Raw genomic sequence first — 17,626 nt, 5'->3', positions numbered from 1 at the left:
TGTCTTTGTTTTGCTCTGTCGTGAAATTGCAGAATAGATGGGAAGGAAATGAGAATGTTGAATTGTGAAGCGATGGCAAGAACGTATGGGCAGACAGCTTCATGCTTCATCTCAGGATATCACAGCACTTACTTGGCAGGCCGTTTTTCCTAACTCCTTCCTGCTGCTGCTTAGCTACTTTTCTAATGGCTGGTATCAATCAGCCAATTCCATTTCGCATTGCAGTCTGGAAGTCAGGGGGAACCAGCCATCGTTGCTGGAGGAGCACCACCCTGTGGCATTGTCCCCCAGGGGAGATCTTGGCTGACAGTTGTTTAGGATCCTTAGGATCTCTGTAGTTGGTCTTCGATCCCTCAACCAAATCCTTTAGGCCTCCAGACAGCGCATTCTTCTCTGGAAGCAATTGAAGCAGCTTATGCCTCTTAATTACACACTTAAAAATAATTTACCAGTCCAGGTACAACCAGGTTAATCTGAAATTGCTTCAGGTTTCTATGCTTTCCTTTACTATTAAGTCGCAGTGAGCAGGGTGTAAGAGGCAATCAGTATGCATCAAGAAATCTCTCCTCAGACTTCATCCCTTTTGATTGTTCTCGTACTTAAAACTTAGGCCAAGCTTTAGAACAACGACTGCAGGTTTTGTGTCTGGATTTTGAGGTGGTGACATGGAATTTTGGGGAGGGAAGAATACCAGTAAGCAATGCAAGGCCGGGAGGACCGCGTTATGTTTTCAACCAGCAAAGCTTGGAGGAGCTGAACGGAGATAGTGGTGGCATTTTTCAGCTGGTGTGGATTTATAGCTTGTTCTGAGAGCCAGGGAGTGGATTACACTCCTCCATTTGCCAGCTTTTCGTCTCTGCTGTGTGTTAACAGTACTCTTTTTCATTTCATAATTAATCCAAATAGAGTACAAGTAACTAATGAAGATATGATTGAAATACAGTTGTGCGGAAGACAAATGGCTCTAGGAATGGCATGTACAGGCAATGGATGATGCTAACTGTTTGTAATATGCCTGTGCTTTTCAGAGGAATTAAGGTCTTACCCCATGAATCCTACTGAGGGAGTCTGTGTGATGAGAACTGATCCATGTAGCACGAAGAGAATTTCAAAAGCAGGTTTACTGGCTTGATTTAATGTTCTCAGAAAGAGATTCAGGCCTTAATCCTGAATTTACCATTGATTTCTTTTGTTCATTCAGATTCGATGCTAAACACTTGGCACTGACTTTAAGTATTTGCGTCGCTGGTTTTCAGGTGCTATGGAAAAATGGGATTTAATTTTTGGGCACAACCTCCCTTTAGCATCCACAACAATCCATGGGCTTTTCTTTTTTTCCTAGTTTGATTTTGAGTTTAAAAGCTTCTGTTTAAAGCTTTGAAATAATAGTTCCAGATTTCCTGAAAAGCATCGGCATCCAGGCCCGGAGAAACCTGCAGAAGCTTTGCTGGTGTTGTGCTCAGGGCAGCTTCATCACAGATGCGCTTTCTGCTTCCAGCAGCTCAGCTTCTAAATCAAACTAAAAGCAGTTATTCATTCACCTCCATGTGAATGCACAGTAGTAAAGTCCTGGATTGATTCTGTCTCCGCATTGTGCAACTGGTTCTTAGTTAATGCACTTTTGCCATAAATTGCTTTTCAATAGAGCGGATCAGATGGTTAATTTAAACTGTATTTATAATAACAAAAGAATCCCATGAATTCTATGATAATCTGTAGATTGTGAGTGTTAAATGATTTTCTCATGCTACTTACTGCAATTACTTGATGTCTTTAGGACCTCTGATTTCATCAGTGATTCACCCATGGATTGTTATGGTGCGAAACCAGACTTCTCAGCATAGAACTTTCTAGGTGGATGAGGTGCTGAGAGACGGTGAAGGTGATTCATGGGCAATGTCATAGAAGGAGCATGACTGGAAGGAGGTAGAGCTGAGGCTCTTGTTCTGTTTGTGGGCGATGAAGAGAAAGGGAGCCTGGTGAAGGCTCGCTCCTGAGCTTGAAGTGCAGAGCACAGCCTGCTTGGATAGAGGTTTAATGGTGAGTTTTCTCAAGGTGTATTTCATCTGAGCTCTGCTTTAAGTGCTTCCCCTGATTTTGGAAGCAGAAATGAGAATAAAGAAACAAACTCTTTAAAATCAAGCATATTAGGCCAGATTTCACTGCTAGCAAAATTGGCGTCCACTAATGCGTTTATATCTGAAGTTAAAGTCTTGGCCCTTAGCCGGTGAGCAGCAGTTTATGACCGTTCTGGATACAGTTCAGAGCTATGCTAAGTGCTTCCATTTGAAAGACATTTTTCAATTACAGAAAAAACAATTTTGGGAAAAGGTTCTGTTTAAAAGTGCCTGTTGAAATTCCGTTTATGCATGCTGGCCTAGCTACTTTGGTTAGGTTGCTAAAGCTCTTGTGGAAAGAAAAAACACCCTGCCTCCCTAACAAGCCCATTAGCACTGTACAAGGTATGGCAGAGATGAATCTGAATAAACCTTTGGAGATATATATCAGGGATCCACAGTTCGCGTATGAAAATGTTGGCTGCTTTTCTCCTTGCCATTGTTGCAATTAAAACCTCAATCCTGAGCATCTTAACTTTGCAGAAAGTGTAGAACCATACTTGAAAGCTGTTGAAATGCTTGAACTCTGGCTAATATGGACCAGACAGCACCAAAAGTTTCTTACTGAAATATTTTATTGTCTGCCCCATGCTGGCTGCAGTTGCACATTGGGCAGTGCAGGACTGCGAGAGGCTGCCAGTTGGGAAGCATCATTGTGGCTGCTGCCCTTGTGGCCATTGCAAAGCAGAAGGTAAGGAAAGACACGGTGGCCCAGGGAGCCTGCAGCTGTTGCGTTGCTGGGGCCTGGGAGAGATCCTGCTGAATAGAGCCAGGTGTAAAAGCAGGGAGCACAAAGGGCAGAGCACCCTGCAGTGAAGGAGCACAAGTGGCACCCGGCGTCTGGCTGACACTGCTGCAGTGCTGGTGCTGCTACAGGTCTTTGTAGGCTGTGAGCAGTGCCTGCTGGGCCTCCGGAGCTGTCTGTCTTAGGGATCTTGGCTGGCAGGGGCCCTAGGTTTGCTGCTGCCTGTGTGCTTTGTGGCTCTGCTGCCTGCAGGCTCCTCTTTGGCCCAACTGCCACTCTCTGCATGGTCTGGGCACCTGGGCTGCTCCTCTGGGGGCCCTCAATTCGAGCCTTCTGCAGGCCAGGGGCAGCCACAGATCTTCTCTTCTGGGATGCTCTTTGCTTGCAGCACTCCAGCAGCCCTGGGTAATCTCTCCTGGAGCGTGGGCAGGAGTAAAGGAATAACTGCAAAAGGTAAAGGAGAAGAGTTAGGTGGTGTCATTGTGGGGCTGAGGGACAGGAAGATACGGGAACAAGGGCTGCTAAGGGCAAATGTGGGTATGGACAAGGCTTATGTGTGTCTTAATTTTAGCTGCGATAGAATTGTATTGTTCAGAGTGCCTGGTATGATGCTATGGTTTGCTTCTAGGAGATAAAACTGTTAATGTCTGTAGTTGATACTAAGCAGTGCTGTACAAAGCCAAAGCCAATGGGAAAAGTGAACAAACTATGTGGTGCCAAGTCACCTGCCAGTAATCACAATACCAATGGGTAACTTCAGTCCTACTGCTCGGGCTGACTGAGACAAGATATTGTGTGTTTATTATGAGGGCCGGTTGGTATGGGGATTAGTGGGTGTCCTTACCTTCCTGTGGGCAGCAGTGGCTACTCCCTCAGCCAGAAACTCAGGAAGGGACAGGGATCTTTCCAGGTTCCATGGCACTTTGGTGAAACCATAGCAGTTGAGTTGGTGAACAAAGCTCTCAATGCTTGTACAGCCAGATGTTCTCACAGGCGCTTCCTTGGTCTGGACTTCCACCATGAGCGTTTGTTCCTCGATCACGAGGCAGTTTTGTCCGTGCCCCCACCAGATGCTCTTCACTTGGTCCCTTTTGGTCAGTACCCACAGTTTCTGTGGGAAGCTGAGTGAGAAGACACTGGCTTGGCCAGCACCTTCCTTGGTAGAGCTCAGAAGGAAACCTTTGGTTTCCTCTTCATCAGGAAATGTTTGTGAGTCTTTCACTTCCGCTGTTGATGTTCCAGCAGCACGACCAGCTGGTGCTTGGTTCTGAGCTGCTGGGTTAGTGGAAGTGGAGCCTGAGCTCTCAAACTGCTCCTCCAGATCAGAAGCAGAAGCTGTTTCTGCAGCTGGTGTCTCCATTTCAGTGCCTCTTGTCTGGTTTGAACCAAAGACTGAGCGTGCACCCACTTGTGCAGCAATCCAGTGTCTGCCCTGCCTGCTGGCTCGGGGAATCCGCCAGCACTGCCTGGGGGTTCCAGTAGGAGATGGTCAGGTGTTACCATGACGCCCTTGTGTGGGCACTGTGATGTGAGTGTTTGATGCCCAAGGCTGGGCTGGAGCTGCCCAAGCCAATGTCACTTGTTGCCAGGTATGTTCCACTGGTCACAGGGTTGTTCTCTGAGCCTTTTAAATCACACCCATGAAGCTCTTCTCTGGAAAGGCAAGGTGTGATTTAGAGGTGAGGTACCCTGGGGTGCATCCCTCCCAGCTCAGGATATTCTTGTATTCTCTGAGTTTCTTTTTCAAGTTGTTACTTGACCGTTCAGATTGCAGCGACTGTGCCATACTCTTTCAGAGCTCTGGTGACTTCTCAGGCAATGGATAAGCATTCCATAAAGAATTAGAAATGTTGTGGGCTTTGAATAAAAGCAGTAATGTGCCGATGCATGACAACAAATGAAACACAATTCTGATATTTCCAGCATTTAATGGATAAGATATGCCATAAAACTGTCAGAAGTGTGAACCCTTCTTAAAACCTTGGCAGGGAGCTGCATGTAAAGCGCTATAAATCTGCAAAATCTGTTATGTATCATACAGTGTGCGTTTTTGGTGGGTTTTTGTTTGTTTTTTACTAGTACTTGAGTGTGGTATTACAGAATGTTTTGCATATACCTGGTGATGTAAGAACTGTATAAGCTTCGGGTCCTTTTTCAACACTCTGCAGCTACGTCCCATTACCTTGCCATAGACTGTTATTGGATGCTATCCAGTGCTCCAGTATTAGTGTCATAAATGGCTCTGTGACATACGACATTTGTTACACTCGACAGCAGCATTCATTACTGCAAGCAGCAGCAGCCGGGCCACGTTTCCTTCCATTATTTAGCCATCACTGGATGAGAGGTGAGCTCTTTGGCAGCAGGAGGAGCAGGGCAGCCCAGGGCAGTGACACCGCGTGTTATCTCCGATGGCTCAGTCGATGCCTTGTGCTCACATGTAGCCAGTAGATCAGTTGACTCACAGCAGTAAACGCCTTTGTTATTATTTATGACTCTTTTAATAATGCCTCGAGGCTCTGCTGGGCAGGCTGTAAGAGTCCTGCCCCAGCCAGCCCAAGGAGATAAGCTGCACAAAGCAGGACTATCGCTTTGCATCGCAGTCGGGGAGCAGTGCGTGGAGAAGTGAAGTGCTAGAAACTGCAGGGAGCAAGGCTCTTGCTGGAGCTGTCTCTGCTTCGGTGCGATGTCTCTCTGCTGCACTTGCTGGTGGATTTGTGCCTGTGAAAGTTAGTAGGTTCCTGCAGCAAATGTTCCTTGGCAATCTGAGTGCTAAAGGCTTAGATTGTTTTTCATTCTTCTCCATGAATCAGAACCCTCTGGGCACTAATACAGACCGTAAGAAGCTAGACAAGTATGTAGCAATGGTTTCTACCAGCTCAGGCTACCTGAAGGTAGGTGCTTTGCATAGAGCATGCTCCTGCTTCTTGCAGACCTGTATGGTATCTGTGGGCCCCAAATCTCCTTTATCAGCTTTTTAGTTTCTTTTGTATGCAAAGTGTGATGCTATAACAGAACACATTCAGAAAGACCTAACCCAGCGTAGTTATGGGTCTGGACACTGGTTCATTTTGCTGCACTGGAGGACTAGAGCAAGGAGTCATAATAGAGTCCAGAGAATTGTAGAATGACCTGGGTTGAAAAGAACCACAATGCTCATCCAGTTTCAACCCCCCTGCTATGTGCAGGGTCGCCATCCACCAGACCAGGCTGCCCAGAGCCACATCCAGCCTGGCCTCGAATGCCTCCAGGGATGGAGAGTGCAGAATTTCCACCTGTGCAGTGAGTGCCATCAGTGCCTCAGGCCATGGCTTGATTTGGGCTCCTGTTCTTCTCTCTTGGTTTCATACTGGATCAGAAAAGTTGCACAGTGTGGAAAACGGTGCTGCCCATTGTGCTCATCTGCTGTAGCAGGAGACCTGCAGACAGACGGTCCAGGTCTGTGTTAAGCAGCTGAGTTTCACCTACACCTGCCACTGAATGAGGCTTACAGCTACTGCAGCTCCCCTCTCAAAGAGCCAGGAGAAGAAAGTTTCAGCAAGTAAACTAGTGTGAGCTTTGTGGAACGTAAAGATTTCGTTTGACTAGTGCAACTCTGCCCTAGGTTTCTGCCAGCAGCATTTTCTAGCATGGGACTCCAAGGGCACAAAAGCCAGGATTTCTTAGCAGTGTAAGGCTAATGATTAAAGTGTGTGTGCTGGCAGTCACGGGAGCAGCACCGGAGGAGGAAGCGCACGCCTTTCTCTTTGGCGTTCTGACAGCCTGATATTAAAGACCTGCAAGTGTCAGAAGACGGAGGAAATCAGCTGGCCTCTCTGACAGATTGTACAGCACAGTGTCTGTGCTGTCAAGGCAGTGAATATGACAAAGCTGAGAAATGACAGTAATAGGAATGTTTAGGAAAGGGAACAAGCCTAATAGAGATGCCGCTGTTGACAATAACATGCTTATGTTAGAAGTCAATTCTTTGAGCTTTTGTAGTCAGTGAAGAATTTATTGAGCCTGTTTTTCTATGTCTGGTTTCTCTTTTTGTTTTCGTACCCTTCCTGTGCATCTGTTTTTACTATCATGATAAAATACTGCTTAGTTGAAATGTGGAAGAAAGCTCATTGCTCTGTAATGCTGTTTCACTTGAATTATCAGGGTAGCGCAGGCAGCATCTGAGGGCTCCATTGTATTAGATACCGAGCAAACATCAGGAAAAGAGAGGATTAAAAATCACGTTATTGTAATTCAGGAAAGCTTAGAAAGAGGTGAAAATAAACCAACTTAAGAGCTTGGAGAGCTGAAGTTGGAGAAGCATAAGGATTCTGTAGAACTCACCTTTCTGTCTGCCTACAAGGTGGAGTAAGTTGTTCAGGCTGGCCATGGGGCTATCTGTGGAGCCTACAGGGCATGGATGAGCTATCAGGGAAACCTCAGACTAACTGAGAGGCTTCTGGGGAGGGGAAGCATTTTGGTGGACAAAACATCATCCTCCAAGCTTGAAAGAGTAGTGATAACAACAAGAAGCTTTAGGGACAGAAATGAAGTGTTTCTTGATGGTATTTGGAGGTGAGTCCATTGTCTTGGAGCTATTAGGATTACAAAGCACTGACTGCATGGGATCTGCTTTGCTACCATATGCTGCTTAGATCATGGATTGTTGCTACAGCATGAATATTGCACCAGATCATTAAGAACTGGGTTTAATAGAGGTCATTGCCTATTTAAGTGTGACTTTCAGTGGCTTTTACATACCTCAGGGTGCCTGCAAATGCCTGGTCACAAGCAGCAGCTCTGGCATACACCAGACTGCCATCAAAGCAATTAGGGCATTTCTTCCTATTTCTTTCTCAAATTTTTTTTTTGAGCTGCCCATTTGCAGGCTTGAAGCAGGATTTAAATCTCTCCCCCTGCCTCAGCTGTCTGCAGATGAGATATATTGAGTCCCTCCATGGTGGTGCGCAGTCACTTGTGATAGATGTCTGAAATCAGTGGGTGTGTTGCTTTGAAAATTAAGATGTTCTCTCTGGATTCTGCTCACCCGGAGCCCATGGGAATGAACTGCTCTCCATTTCTGCTGTGGGATAGCAAAGGTAGATGAGATGAATCCCACCCTGTGTCAAAAAGCTATTATGCATCTGGTCATTCCTGTTGAGTTAATGGAAAGAATGCTGCACAAGCTGTCCAAGGGAAAAATAAATCATTGCTCACATCCAGGTCTTCTCTTCCATAACGTAAGTCTATCCATCTCATCATTTGGGAAAGGAAGAAGGACCAAAGCGGCTTTAACTGAATGGCTGCAGGCATCTGAAAATAGAGAGTGGGGAAGGAGAAAGAATAGAAAATTAATAAAAGGTTATCTCATATTCTCTGAATGCCTTTAAAGCAGTGTTACCATTAGTCAGAGCTCGGTTCCTGCATGCTTGGAATTCTCGTCTTTATATTTTCTCAGCTCCGCTGAACACTTAAAAATGAGACATATATTGATGCCCAAAATGCATACATAGCAGTCAAGTAGGAAGTTCAGAGGAAAGCATGTTTTCACACTAAAATCTATATTCAGGGATCTCGCTTGTCGCAGAAACCAGAATAAATTTCAATTTGTGGTGACAGCAGTTTTGCTGTAACTTAATTTTTCCGAGTTAACCCATCAGTAAGTTTTATATTTTAAATGAAAATTTTTATTTAAAATAAGAGCGATGGTATTTTTCTTCTCAGGCTCTTGAAACAGCAAGAAACCAGTGGATGTGTTACAGAGGTAATGTTACATGCAGCACAGTTGTGGATGTGCTGCTTCTGATGTAGGCATTCGAGAGAAGAGTACGACTTGTTGTTCAGAATAAGATTTTAGTGTTACTGAGGTCACCTTCTCTGAAGATGCTTCTCTAACAAGAATTGAGGAGCTCATGGCAGTGCCAGCTCCCTGCTGTGCCAGCATTGCTGGGCACAGTTCCCTTCTGTGGGGATGTGGAAACCAAACACTGTCTTCTGAAATCTGAGATCTCCCAAGAGCTCAGTGGGACCGAGGTCCCACACTTGGAAGCAGCCAAAGGATTGCTGCCAGAGTGCCATCTTGCCTTGCTCCTCAACTTGCTTTTTTCCTCAAGGCACTTGACTTGAAGATGCACCCACATATAAATTGCAAAGGTTAATGCTGTAATCTATTTGTGTACATGCTCCCTTGGGATAAATTTTCAAGAGAAGTCCAGTTCTGGACGGAAGATGGAGGTTCTCCTACCCTTTCATTCTTAATATGTTATTTTTTAATATCTTCTGAATGTATCCAGGAGTTCCTTGAATTCTTCCAAACAGACTGGGACATCTTGAAGACTCTGCTCCTCAAGTTTCTGCCTTTTCTGTATTGTTTTAAAACTATTTTCAAAATCCCAAATGCCATCAAAAGGCCAAATAAAATCAAATAGAAACAAGCTCAAGTCCAGCTGAAAGGGAGCTTTACAGTAATGGTCTGGGTCTAGAAATCCTTACAAAAAGCTTAAAGTTCTTTTATATGAAGGATTTTCTTCTATCAGATAAACGCTTTCTTTGCTATAAGTGACTTTCTGGTGAGTTTTTGATTGAAAAAGGATTTGTCGAGTCCTGAGATCTGTTTAAGCTCTGGAAATAATGCCCCTTCATTTTGGTTGCATTTCTCTCTCAGTAAGAAGTGAAGTCCCCAATGCCTACTGGCCAACCATCTCTCTGCAGCCCTGTTATGCTGCACACTTAGATCTCATCCAAGGCAGATCTCTGCACACTTACTTGTATCGACACACTGCACGGGCAGTTTGGATTCTTCTGTCTTCCAAGGAAATCGCCTTCAACCTTTGCCAACTTAAAATGAACAGTTTGACTCAGAAAATTCTCTGCACTTGCTTTTCTTTTATTGCCTTCTTTAAATACTTGGGTCTAAGAAACCTGCATTGTATGCCCCCACCCAGTCTATGCCCCCACCCAGTCTATAAAGCTGCCTTTCTTTGTGTCAGATCTGATTATTGCCAAATGATAGTGAATTGGTTCATTACCAGACCAGGTGCTATAGCTCACTCTTGCCATGAGGAACTGGTATCAGTTTCCTGATCCTACCATCATCTAAGCAGATGATTTCTGAGTTTGAATGACTTCACCTGCATGAGGTGAGTCACGAGTTTAAGTGCATTCTGAGATTATTTTCTCCAGCATGCTTTGCCAGATCTCCGTCTATTTAAATACCTCAGAGAAGGGGGAAAAAGCCATTATGCTAAAGAATGGCTAGAGTTTTTTGATTTGATACCAATATATGAAAACCCTTTATCAGCAGATTGTTGGACCTCTTCTCTCTTTCCCAGCTTGCTTTTTGGTCTCCATTATTAGGATTATTAAAGTGAATTACTGCCTGCTGAAGACTGTTCTTTTGTCCTCTCCCAGGAAAGACACAAATAAACACAGTGGGGAGGCAGAGGAAGGAGGAGGTTGCCATCATTTCCAGGAGGGGAATAGTGAGGAGAATTTATTCCCAGTTGAGGTTGGACTTGGAACAGCATTAAAAAAGTGCATTCCTAAGCAGAACGTAGTGTGCATTTGGAAGATGAGAAATAATTGCTGTATTTGTTGAAAGCTGTTTATGGAACAAAAAAACCCCCAACAAAACAAGTAGAACAACTATCGTATGGTGAAGTCGGTTGCTTGGTAAATAACATTCTGCATGGTGTGACAGTAATGAAGAGTTTTATCTACAGCCGCTGCAATCATAGTTTGCAGCATCTGTTAAACGTTTTTTTTACTCTTATTTAGACAAGCATGCTAACATTTGCAGGAGGAATCTTACACTGTAGTGTTTGGAAACCTTCCCATCTGCCTTTCTCTCCACCCTTCCAAGGGTTCTGCAAAGTCAATGCTTTGTCTTTGCCCCAAGTCAGACTGTGTGCCAGCTCTGTGATTTCCTCCTGCTCCCCAGCTGAGCATCCCAGCATCGCAGTGCATGTTCTGCCACAGCACAGGATGGTCAGAAGGCTGCCGTTGTGCTGTGCTGTGTCCAGGCTGGGCAGCAGGTCCCATTGGCTGGGGCTGTTCTGGGTGTGCTTTGTGTTCCTGATCTCACTGAGTATGAGGAGCAGTGTGTCATCAATCTGAGTACCTCTGCGTGGTGCAGTGTATAGACCTGACTACAGACTCGGTCATCTGTTGCTGTCAGGATGCCCATAAAACATTCTGCTATGGCAAGGCAGCAGTATCATGGCTAATTAAGTTCATAATTGCCTGTAGCCTTGTCCTCCCTGATCTATTTTCTGCATTTGTTGTTGTGGTTGTTGTTTTGTTTTATAAATGAAGCTTAGACTGCAGACAGTTTGAGGCTGGGACTGGGGTGTTGTACCTTTTACATGCAGCAGGAAGGTGCCTTGGCCCCCAGAGACCCCTTGGGCTGGGTGACTGGGTGGCAGTGCACGTGGCTGCTGCTCCACTGATGACTAGAAGTACTTGAGTATGCAATCCAGGAGGGCTGAGTGCCTGAACTCAAATATTATCCTGAGCAAAGATGCCTTGAAGGAAATCAAGGAATCAGTAGCCCTCAGTGAGCATGGTTACCGCAGAACCCTTCTCTGTATCGACTAACGATCATCATGTGCCTCTTCTGGGCTGGAGTTGAGAAGTTCTGAGTAATGACGCTGGTTGAACCATTAATGGAAGTCCTTAAAATATAAGTCGTTTCTTGATACTTTCCATTTTGGGGCATCTTTCTTTTCAAAACAAAAACCAGAACCAAAACCAGATACTGCTCTATGCGCATAGGAAAAATCAATGAATGGGATCAATATTCCCTCCACAGGTAATAAATGCTGAGAAGCATTTCTGTCTATCTAAATTGATCCTAGAGAATTCTTTAAATTGGTTCTGATGTGTATAAAAATCATTTCCCTATTGATCAAAGCTTTTCTTTCTTTCTTTGATACGTTATTTCATCTCTGCCGTCAGTAATGGTTCCAGGCTTCTCTATGCAGTTATGTTAAACAGAGTGTCTTAAATCCATGTGAGATCATGATTTTAATGAATCAGGAAATAACTGGACTTGCATCTTTGAAGATGGATGCCTTGCTTACACTTAGGCAGCCTAAGTATTTTTCAACTGGCAAAGCCACTACTTGTGAATTACCTATGATAAAGCCTAAAATAGTGGCCGTGATTGTATTGGAAGCAATTACCCAAATGCAGCATCCTTTACTCTGGGTGTCACTGCTGCTGCTACAGGTAGGCGCCTTCTCTGCCTTTCTCTTTCCTTGTTCTGCTCTGTATCTGAGCAAGTGCATCCCACTGTTGGGTAACGCAGCTGCAGGGGTGTTCAGGTGACATCTTAAGGCTTTGGCCAACAGTGTTTATCGACTGCAGAGCCCAGTGCCTGCAATCTGACCTTCTCTTTCTGCCTTCCCAACCCAGAGGTGTCGCTGTCTCCAGCAGAGCACTACTGAATGTTGACTTGGCAGGGTTTCATTCAAAAATCATTTTACAAAGAAGACAGTAATTGTGGCTGTGATTTCTATTAGGACCTTATGGAATATAAATTGTCAGGCTGTCTTTTGACAAGTGAAGGTCTTGTTCCCTCTACCCCAGGTAATTTGGTTCTATCAACCCAGCAAATTAATCTTGTCTGGTTTTGTGTTCTGAAGAAACGCAGTCACAAATTCCATTGCTTCAATGTACCAGCACTATTTGAAATTTAGCTCCCAGTTGAAATTAGAAGATTGGTTTTGTATTGTACCTGCATACATGGCTTTAGCTTTGATAGTGTTCACGTAGCAACATAGGTACTAATTGATTTTAAGGTCCAGTTCTGTTCTCAGAACAATGTTGAGATGTGTCTTTAGTTCCAGGAATAAAAGAGCGTGGGTGACTTTGATTGCTTTTATGTGGCACAAATATTTTTGCAGCCCAAAGAGCAGAACTGCCTTAGGAATTGATCAGTGCCCAAAGCGAAGGGCACTGCCAGACTGTGTGGTGCTGGGAACTGAGCCTGTTCTCTGGGTCTGGAGATGTGCAGCAGGAGTTTGCTGTAATGCTGGACACAAAAAGAGCTGGGAGGCACTGTTCACATGGGAAATTCAGTTGCATCCCAAAAGATATGTTCAGAAATACCATGTCCCATCTGCCAACAGCTTCGTGGGCTGCATTGCAGCTTCCAGGTGGAGTGGGGTTCATAGAATCATGGGACAGTTTGGGTTGGAAGGGACCAAAACTGACAGGGTTTTGTCCACACCGTGTGTGTGAAAGTTTGGGCTATTAAACCCCATAGAGGTTAGCAGTGGGTTCCTCTGTGGGTCCCTAAGATGGAAACATAGCCGCATCCTGGGCTTGGTTGTGCATAGAGAGAAAAGAAAAACAGCCAAATACATTTTAGCACACAAACATTTTTGGTGGGGTAAGTCACCATCCCTTTTAGTGACCGCTTGTACAGAAGTTGTTTATCCCTTCCTGTGCTTTTGCTGCTTTTCTCTCTACCTTTTCTAACTCACTGCATGCTTTTTGAAGCAAATGACCAGATGGTCAGAGCTTATGTTATTCTAAGGATGTAATAGGGGTACATCAGAAAAATTAATACCTCTGCTCTAGCAATAGGCAGCAACAGATAAGATGTAATTAGTACAAGGGCTGCAACCATGGGGTCTCTTTTGCATGGTGATGTGCTCTGTCATCACTCCACCATCACAGGTGAAGGAGGAAGAATGAGCTCAGGGCTGGAGCTTGGGTGGGTTATCCCCCATGTTGCTGGTCTGTAGGCGTACCAGCAGATCTGCAGCAGCTTTGCATGAGTTGGATGTCTTTGCAACCTTGAGTTTGAGATCTGGAGGTGCTCTGCATCTTCTAATCAAAAACTGTTTGTTTTGATGCAGTTCTGCGTTACCCGCTGAGCACAGTGGATTTGCACAGACCTGCCCCACTCGACAGTTTACCCAAAGGTGTATGAAGGGTTATCTGCAGGCTTCTGTCTTGCTCTGAGTATTATATCAAAATATTACATTATAATGAGCAAAGTGTTATGTGTGTGTAGATCAGCAGTAACACAATGGGTGTTGGAACAGGATCTCATTTGGTGCATTCCTCTCCCCTCTCTGCCTGTATCTGCAGTGCATCCTTCTGCTACAGAGCAAGGAGCTGCCGTGCTCATAGCCAGCAGCAGCAATGCATCACTGGGTGGTAGGCACCAAATGAATGGGAGATGAGACACTGCTCCTCACCAGGGCTGCCCTCTGCACCCAAGCCCTTTCCCTGGCATGGGGAGGTGTGCCATTTGCTGTCACACCTCATAAGCTACTGGCAAGCTGCTGTTGTCCAAGCCTTCCTTTTATTTTTGTCTCCTTCCTGTCTTTCTCTGTTTTCAACAAGCACTTCGTTATGGCTTTGAGGAGGCTGAAAGTGACATTAACCCCCTGCCCAGCTGTTGTGGTGTCAGGGCTCCAGGCAAAATGGCATTTATTTGGCTCCTGGAGAAGTCATCCCAGCGACTGCCTGGAGAGCCTGGCTGCAAGTGAAATCCATATGCAGTGCTTCTGTCAGCAAAGACTCTTTCTGGAAGAGAGTTTGTAATAAATATTCACATCTGCTGTTTTGGACACTCTAATCCATCCTACAGATCTTTGCTGTGTCAGGCTTTGTTCTAGATGAGGAAACTGGGTAGTTGTAAAGGTTTGCAAATAGGGCATATTTATCATGGTTAGCTCTACCTTCCAGTTGCCTTTCCTGCAGAGGCATCCATGACTACACTAAGCGTAACGCATGATTATTTATTCTCAATGCATTTGTGAGCAGTATCAGACTACGTGTTTCCTTGGAGAGATGGAGAAGTGGCATTGGTTTGCTTCCCAGGTTGTCAAGTGAGCCAGTGTGGCAGTCATTGTTGTGAATTAGGCTGAGTGGAAGGACGATGTGTTTCCTGGATGAACAACATAGTCTGGTCACAGCCAGCACTGTGGCTTGCATGGGGTTCATGCTGGGAGGACAGATTCACCTTGTTCCCCACTGGCTTTTTGGTGAATTCCTTACATGACTGAAATGGCCCAAATCTCTCCCATTTTTCACAAACTCCCCCAAAATGATGGCCGTAGTGTCCGATGGACTTTGTCAGTGTCAATATTACTCATTCCTCTGCTTTCAGAAGGAAAATACTGATACGTGAAAAGAGCTGTAATCATTTGAAGGGTATATTGAACTTGCTCCCAATAGTAGAAGGCATTTGGCATGACTGGATCTCTTTGCTGGGAGGACCACATTGGCTCTGAAATGAATGTGTCAATCCTTTCTTTTTTTTTCTTTGATTTCTTTTTGTTTTATTCTTTTAATTATTATTTTTCTGTATGTGGCACTCATGACTATGACAGTTTCCAAAAGGAGGGAGCCTGTGTCTGGTGGCAGGATAAATAAATGTGCTAAACATGTCACTTAACAGCGGGTACCCATGCTGGTGTTTAAGCAGGAGGACGACTGACTTTCTGCATCATTGGGAGTAATGAAGCCTGGGTCTGGCTGGTTTGTTAATATGTACATGGAAACTGCAGACCCTTTAGAACCTTTTTGACTTAGTTAGCCCTGATTCTGTCTTAAGGCTTTTCCATAAGGCTCTGACAGAGCAGGGTATTCGGGTTCGGTTGGATGCTCAGCCTCTCTACAATTTGGTTGTGAACTGCCCTTTACTTTAGGGCAGTGCTGTTCAAGAAGAGCAGTGTAACAGTGTGATTCTGATACCTCCAGCTATCAGTGGAACATCTATTTCTCTGCTTCTCTGCCTGTGTGTCAGAATCTGGCTCTAAATAATTGCACACAAGTGGAATAGCTGAGCCCTTAATGAGTGGCATACCCAGGTCTCCAGATTCACTTAATCACTCCGAATCCAATCTCATTGTCATTGATCTACTCAACTTTCCCATCGTTTATCTCAGCAAACGGAGGCGTGCAAGACCTGGTTCATCTGTACACTGCCCAGCTCCAAACTCCCAGCACCACTGCCCTTGCCAAACCTGCTAACTTTGCTCTGTGTTTCCATTCCAGGTCACGCCGTGGCCGTGGCGAGCAGCGATGGGGCTGTGAAGGTTGTGCAGCCGGGGCTGGGCCAGCTCCATAGCCTGCGGGGCCACGGCGAGACAGAAGTGCAGAGCGTGGCCTTCCATCGCCTGGCAGAGCGGCTGCTCTCAGGGGCTGCCGACGGCACAGTCAGCCTCTGGACCTCAGGATCCTCAGCCTCAGTGCTTTCCATGGAAAGAACAGCGTAGCAGAGAGGGCTTAGCAAAGCATTTCCATAGTTAATGTTTGCAGGGGGCATAGTTGCACGAGAGGAGTGTTATCCTGCGTTTTAACCCAATAAAAGCCCCGTTTTGGCTTTCTTTATGTTGTTTTCCCCAGCATCCAGCATCCCTCATTCAGTCGCTCCGGCAGAAATAGCTTTACAATGACGCCTAATGACAGAGCAGCCGAATTGCAAGGAGATCGATTGTGAGCGTATCGCAGCGGAGCCAGCAGCACACGGCTCCCCTGTTCCAGCCTGCGGGAAGACGGGAAGTTTTAATAATGCAGCAAGGTGGGATTTTGGATGCAGCAACCGCTCGGGCCGCCGCCGGGGCAGGAAAGAGGCCGAGTTGGGGAGCGCAGCACTGACAGCAGTGGGATCACCGCAGGGCTGCGTGCCGCTCCCCACACCACGGCCCCGCAGCTGGATTCTTCTTGTTTTTTGTTTGCTTGTTTGTTTTCCCCCCATTTTCTCTCTTTTTTAAAAATTAATTAATTTTTTTCCCCCACCCATCCTCAAAAACAGAATAATTTTTTTTTTTAATTAATTACTATTATTATTATCACTAATAGAGGGCGGGGTGGCAATGCCCATCCCCGGGGCTGGGGAGTCCCCACAGGGGAGTGGGGCCCGCTGGGTGCCGGGCTCCTCCGCCCTCCCTCTGCCTGCCCGCCGCCTCGCCAGCCCCCGCGCCCCGCTTCTCCCCCCTCCTTCCCCGGCTGTGGCAAATCCTGCACTGCAAGAGATCTGCTGGGCATAGGGAGGGGATCTCTCTGTTGTTGTGGTTTTTTTCCTTCTCCCCCCTCCCCTTCCCCGTCTCCCTACCCTCCACTTGAGACCTGAGGAAATCCAGCCCAAGTTCTCCGCGATGACTGCGCTGCTGGCATCGGGGTTTCTCCGCGGCATCCCTGCCTCCGGAGCGCCGCGCCGCTGCTCGCTCTGAATCCTCGGCGCCGGGTGAAAGCTTAATTCTCATGCCGTGGTTGCTGGGCTGCCGCTTTCCTGCATTTTGCCATGGGAGGTGGAGGAGAAGGGATTGTCCGTGAGTCAACGCTGAAAATGTGATTAGGAGGAACTGCTTTCACTAATTTTTGTCTAACCTTTTAGTCCATGTTGGCCTGTGACCCCTCGCAGCTTTCAGACCGAGCCTGATTAGGTAAGTGTGAATTGTTCACTCGGGGTGAGGGAAGGTGGATGGAAGCATTTTACTCAGGCGCATAGCATGGTCCTGGTCCCTTTCCCGATGAGAAATGATGAGAAAGTTGGGCTGTAAACTAATTGTGAGCAGAGCGGTGCTTGTTTACTTGTTGCAGTCTGTCAGTGAGAGCTGTCTGCAGTCTGTCTGATTTCCAGGATCACTACCTGGCAGTTGCCGTGGGACGGCTCGGATGGCCACAGGCTGTAGGAAACACTGTGCTCTTATTTGTGAGCTTCAGAGAACTTTGGGGTTTTAATTTGGAGAGGTCCCTCCTCAAGCTTCGGCTCCTTCTCTCCATTGTTTCACATTTCCTTGGACATGAATTACTTTATTTG

General features: G+C 45.9%; 3 protein-coding genes and 1 long non-coding RNA gene across 5 annotated transcripts in view; 2 read left to right on the top strand and 2 right to left on the bottom strand.

Annotated features, from left to right (window-relative positions):
• Positions 1–16,079, top strand: part of SPAG16 (sperm associated antigen 16) — a 340,520-nt gene extending 324,441 nt beyond the window's left edge. The window contains exon 16 of the mRNA XM_072342185.1: positions 15,859–16,079. Coding sequence (XP_072198286.1) covers positions 15,859–16,079 — 221 coding nt within the window. The remainder of the gene's footprint in view (positions 1–15,858) is intronic.
• On the bottom strand, positions 200–4,487 carry LOC140254797 (uncharacterized). Its single transcript, XM_072341833.1, has 3 exons — positions 3,707–4,487; positions 3,018–3,306; positions 200–393 (listed from the first exon to the last, which is right to left on the bottom strand). Exons 1-3 carry the CDS (start codon positions 4,220–4,222, stop codon positions 200–202), a joined length of 999 nt encoding a protein of 332 aa, XP_072197934.1. The 5' UTR covers positions 4,223–4,487.
• On the bottom strand, positions 7,496–17,043 carry LOC140254979 (uncharacterized). The gene is made up of 3 exons (XR_011904352.1): positions 16,919–17,043; positions 15,828–16,348; positions 7,496–8,154 (listed from the first exon to the last, which is right to left on the bottom strand). It is a non-coding gene; the product is annotated as an uncharacterized lncRNA (long non-coding RNA).
• Positions 16,182–17,626, top strand: part of VWC2L (von Willebrand factor C domain containing 2 like) — a 37,724-nt gene continuing 36,279 nt past the window's right edge. Inside the window, exon 1 of one of the 2 annotated variants that reach the window (XM_072342186.1) lies at positions 16,182–17,249. The gene's annotated coding sequence lies outside the window, so the exon portion shown is untranslated. The remainder of the gene's footprint in view (positions 17,250–17,626) is intronic. The other variant, XM_072342187.1, reaches the window with a different exon arrangement.

Source organism: Excalfactoria chinensis, chromosome 7, assembly GCF_039878825.1.
Source record: "Excalfactoria chinensis isolate bCotChi1 chromosome 7, bCotChi1.hap2, whole genome shotgun sequence".
NCBI lineage: Eukaryota > Metazoa > Chordata > Aves > Galliformes > Phasianidae > Excalfactoria > Excalfactoria chinensis.
Note: the sequence above shows the minus strand (reverse complement) of the source record. Positions and strands in the feature narration are given on the sequence as shown.